This window comes from Otolemur garnettii, unplaced genomic scaffold (genome assembly GCF_000181295.1).
Source record: "Otolemur garnettii isolate 467f Iridium unplaced genomic scaffold, OtoGar3 scaffold00008, whole genome shotgun sequence".
Classification (NCBI taxonomy): domain Eukaryota; kingdom Metazoa; phylum Chordata; class Mammalia; order Primates; family Galagidae; genus Otolemur; species Otolemur garnettii.
Genome location: NW_003852403.1, coordinates 16,529,403 through 16,533,898, shown reverse-complemented (window position 1 = coordinate 16,533,898; position 4,496 = coordinate 16,529,403). Strand labels below are relative to the sequence as shown.

Sequence of the window (4,496 nt, the reverse complement as noted above, 5' to 3'; positions counted from 1 at the left end):
CACAGCAACCTCAAGCGAGTCTCCTGCCTCTGCCTCCCAAGTAGCTGGGACTACAGGTGCCCGCCAAAACACCTAGCTATTTTTTGGTTGCAGCCATCATTGTTGTTTGGTGGGCCCAGGCTGGATTTGAATCCACCAGCTCAGGTGTATGTGGCTGATGCCTTTGCCACTCAAGCCACAGGCACTGAGTCAGCAGATGTATTTCTAAAGGGAGTTTTCTGAACATTAAAAATTACTAAGGGGCTGCACCTGCTCAGTCTGTCGGCCACATGCCCTGAGGCTGGCGAGTTTGAACCCAGCCTGGGCCAGCTAAAACAACAATGACAACTGCAACAACAACAAAATAGCCAGGTATTGTGGTGAGTGTCTGTAGTTCCAGCTACTTGGGAGGCTGAGGCAAGAGAATTGCTTAAGCCCAAGGGTTTGAGGTTGCTGTGAGCTGTGATGCAACGGCACTCTACCCAGGGTGACACCTTGAGACTCTGTCTCAAGGAAAACAATAAATAAATAAAAATTTAATGTGGAAAAATGTATTAAAGAAGCTTGCTATTTAAAGGGATACTTTTGAAATTAAAAGAATTTTCCTTGTTAACTTAATCTATACATTTTTTGCAAGTACTAACCGAAAGTTAATTTGTTTAGTAAAATATCAAATGGTAAATGAGGAAAAGTCCAATATAAACTATCTTACGTAGAACTTTGCTTTCATTTTGACAGACACTAACACGTGAACAGAAAGAAGGAGCCTTCTCAAATTTTCCTATTTCTGAAGAAACTATAAAGCTTCTGAAAGGTATTATGAATCTTAATGGATATGAAATTGAAAATCTGCTAATAGATTTTATAGAACACTTGTGCCTTTTTTTCCCAGAGACAGTCTTACTTTGTTACCCTGGGTAGAGTTCCATGGCCTCATAGCTCACAGCAACCTCAAACTCTTGGGCTCAAGTGATTCTCTTTCCTCAGCCTTCCATGTAGGTGGGACTACGGGCACCCACCACAACACCCAGCTATTTTTAGAGACAGAGGTCTCACTCTGGCTCAGGCTGGCCTCAAACCTATAACTTTAGGCAAGCCACCCGCCTCGGCCTCCCACAGTGCTAGGATTAGAGGTGTGAACCAGCTTACCGACCTTCTCTTGACCAAAAGAGAATATGAAAAGCATAGAGTCATACTTTTTTTTTTTAGACAGCATGTCGTTGTCACTCTGGGTAAAGTGCTGTGGCATCATAGCTCACAGCAACCAAGAGCTCTTGGGTTCAAGCAATCCTCTTGCCTCAGCCTCCTGAGTAGGTGTGTGCCACCACACCCAGTTAATTTTTCTATGTTAGTAGTATTGTTAGCCTTAAGAATAACATGTATGTGCCAAAGTTTAAATCAATTTTTTTGTAATTCCTTTTTTTTTTTTTTTTTTGAGACAGAGTCTCACTTTGACGCCTCTGTAGAGTGCCATGGTGTCATCGTATCTCAAAGCAAACTCTAACTCTTGGCTCAGCTTCATGAGTACCTGGGACTATACACAGCTGCCACAATGCCTGGCTACTTTTAGAGATGGGGTCTCACTGTTGCTGCTCAGGCTGGTTTTGAACTCCTGAGCCAAGCAATCCACCTGCTTTGCCCTCCCAGAGTGCTAGGATTACAAGTGTGAGCTATTGAAAACTGGCCTTTTAATTCCTTTTTTTTTGAGACAGATTCTCATTATGTCACCCTCAGTATGGTGCCATGGTGTCACAGCTCACAGCAACCTCAAACTCTTGGGCTTAAGCAATTCTCTTACCTCAGCTTCCCAAGTAACTGAGACTGCAGGCACCTGCCACAGTGCCCAGCTATTTTCTTATTGAAGTTGTCCTATACCCAGATTTTTATTTATTTATTTTTTTTTGAGACAGTGTCTCAAGCTGTTGCCCTAGGTAGAGTGCTGTGGCATCACAGCTCACAGCACCCTCCAACTCCTGGGCTTAAGTGATTCTCTTGCCTCACCCTCCCAACTAGCTGGGACTACAGGCACCTGCCACAACGCCCAGCTATTTTTTGGTTGCAGTTGTCCTTGTTCTTTGGCAGGCCTGAGCTGGATTCGAACCCACTAGCTTTGGTACACGTGGCTGGTGCCCTAGCCACTTGAGCTTTAGGCGCTAAGCCAATTTTTCTATTTTTTTAGAGATAGCGTTTTGTTATAGCCACTGTGCCGAGTCCCAATTTTTTTGTAATTCCTGTTTGTAGTCAGAACGTTAACTAGGTGGTGTGTCTTTAGGCAAACATTAAGGAATCAGTATTGTCATTTTTAGTGAATATATTTTTTCCTAATACTAGTCTTAAGGAAATGTTTTAATGAAATCCTTATTTTACAGGTCGAGGGGTAACATATCTCTTTCCTATTCAAGTTAAAACCTTTGGTCCTGTATATGAAGGAAAAGACTTAATAGCTCAAGCACGGACAGGAACAGGAAAGACATTCTCTTTTGCCATCCCCTTGATTGAAAGACTCCAAAGAAGTCAAGAAACAATTAAAAAAAGCCGCTCACCAAAGGTAATCATTATAGGGAGTTAAAGGTTTAAACTTTAATGCAGTAATTTTGTCAACCAGTGTGTTGTTGTATCCTGCCACAAAAGGATCGGATGTGTGCTAAGAAAAATTTTAAACATCATTGAATTGTTTTTGAAAAAAGCTCAAAGTTCAGTAAGTATATTCTCTCTTTAATTTTCTTTTTGATCTCAGTATTTTTGCTCTTTTTTTGATCAACATAATTTAAGTGTGTTTAACTTCACACTTTTTAAGTTCAAGTGTGCCGTGGGATAAAAAGAGTTTGAAAAACAGTGCTCTAATGGAAAGAGAAATAAAGAGTTATGCTCATCCAAAGCTTTAGTACCTAAGATCAAAGGTAGAATAGTTAGCACTATGGCATAAAGCAAAAATATATTGATGTTCACAGAAAGAAATTACAAGCAAAGCTAAAGTGAAGTTTTTTTGTTTTGGGTTTTTTTTTTTTTTGCAGTTTTTGGCTGGGGCCGGGCTTGAACCCCCTACCCCGGTATATGGGGCCAGCTTACTCCTTGAGCCACAGCTGCTGTCCTAAAGTGAAGTATTAATAGTTATTCCATATAAATGTAACTTGTGTGGCTGCTTAGATGACTTTGATAAATTTGTATTGTTAAGCCAGCATATCTTATTTTAGTAGTATTTATGGTTAATGTATTTAGTGACCCTTTTCTTCTCTTTTTTTGGTCCTGACCTTAATTTTTTTTTTTTTGAGACAGAGTCTCACTATATTGCCCTCGGTAGGGTGCCATGGCATCACAGTTCACAGCAACCTCAAACTCTTGGGCTTAAGTGATTTTCTTGCTTTAGCCTCTCAAGTAACTGGGAATACAGGTGCCCGCCACAATGCCCAGATATTTTTTTGTTGCAGTTGTCGTTGTTTAGCTGGATCAGGCCAGCTTTGAACCTACCAGCCTCCATGTATGGGGCTGGCACCGTAACCACTGTGCTATAGGTGCTGAGCCTTGACTTTACTTTTTTTGTTGTTGAGACAGAATCTTGCTCTGTCACCTTCGGTATAATGCCGTGGCATCATAACTTATAGCAACCTCAAACTCCTGGGCTGAAGCAATTCTCTTGCTTCAGCTACCCTAGTAGTTGAGACTATAGGTTCTTGGCAACACACCTGGCTAATTTTTCTTTTTTCTTTTCGGTTTTTTTTTTTTTTTTCTTTTGAGACAGTGTCTCCCTTGGTTACCCTCAGTATTATGCTCTGGCGTTATAGCTCACAGCAACCTCAAACTCTTGGGCTTAAGTGATTCTCTTGCTCCAGCTTCCCACGTAGCTGGGACTACAGGCACCCACAACAATGCCAGCAGGGGTCTCACTCTTGCTCAGGCTGGTCTCGAACCTTTGAGCTCAGACAGTCTACCCACCTCAGCCTCCCAGAGTGCTGGGATTACAGGCGTGAGCCACTGCGTGTGGCCTCTAATTTTTCTACTTTGGAAGAGAGATGGGGTCTTGCTTTTGCTCAGGCTGGTTTGTAATTCTTGAGCTCAAGTGATCCACCTGCCTCTGCCTCCCAGAGTGCTAAGATAATAGGTGTGAGCCACTACATGTAGCCTTGACCTTTACTTTTAAAGAAATGAATTTTCTAAAGAAGAGTTAATTTCCTTGATTGTATAGTAAATACTCAATATCATTTATTTTACTGGTTGGCTTCTTAAAAACATTATTGAGATGATTTTGCTAGTTTTTGTATTATGAGGATACTAGAGGTCTGTCTTAAATCTATATAAATAGTAAAATCAAGTAACAGAGGAAACTAATAAAATTTTAGCCTAAAAATGGACCTTTTTAAAAGCTGTGCAAACTTTAAGATTTAGAAAATTGAAAAAGAAAAAAATTGGTGTTATAACTGGAACAGATATGTGACTAAAAGTACTATGGTTTGTTCAAATTTGAAAGACTCCTCAGTGGTATTATAGTACAATAGCAAATTTTTTTTTTTTTTTTTTTT

General features: G+C 40.5%; 1 protein-coding gene across 3 annotated transcripts in view; it reads left to right on the top strand.

Moving 5' to 3' along the window:
* The window catches only part of DDX50 (DExD-box helicase 50), a 49,802-nt gene that overhangs the window by 9,363 nt on the left and 35,943 nt on the right, over positions 1-4,496 (top strand). For all 3 annotated transcript variants that reach the window (XM_023509590.1, XM_012801436.2, XM_023509591.1), the window contains 2 exons: positions 718-793; positions 2,349-2,527. In XM_023509590.1, the coding sequence (XP_023365358.1) occupies positions 718-793; positions 2,349-2,527 (255 nt within the window). The remainder of the gene's footprint in view (positions 1-717; positions 794-2,348; positions 2,528-4,496) is intronic.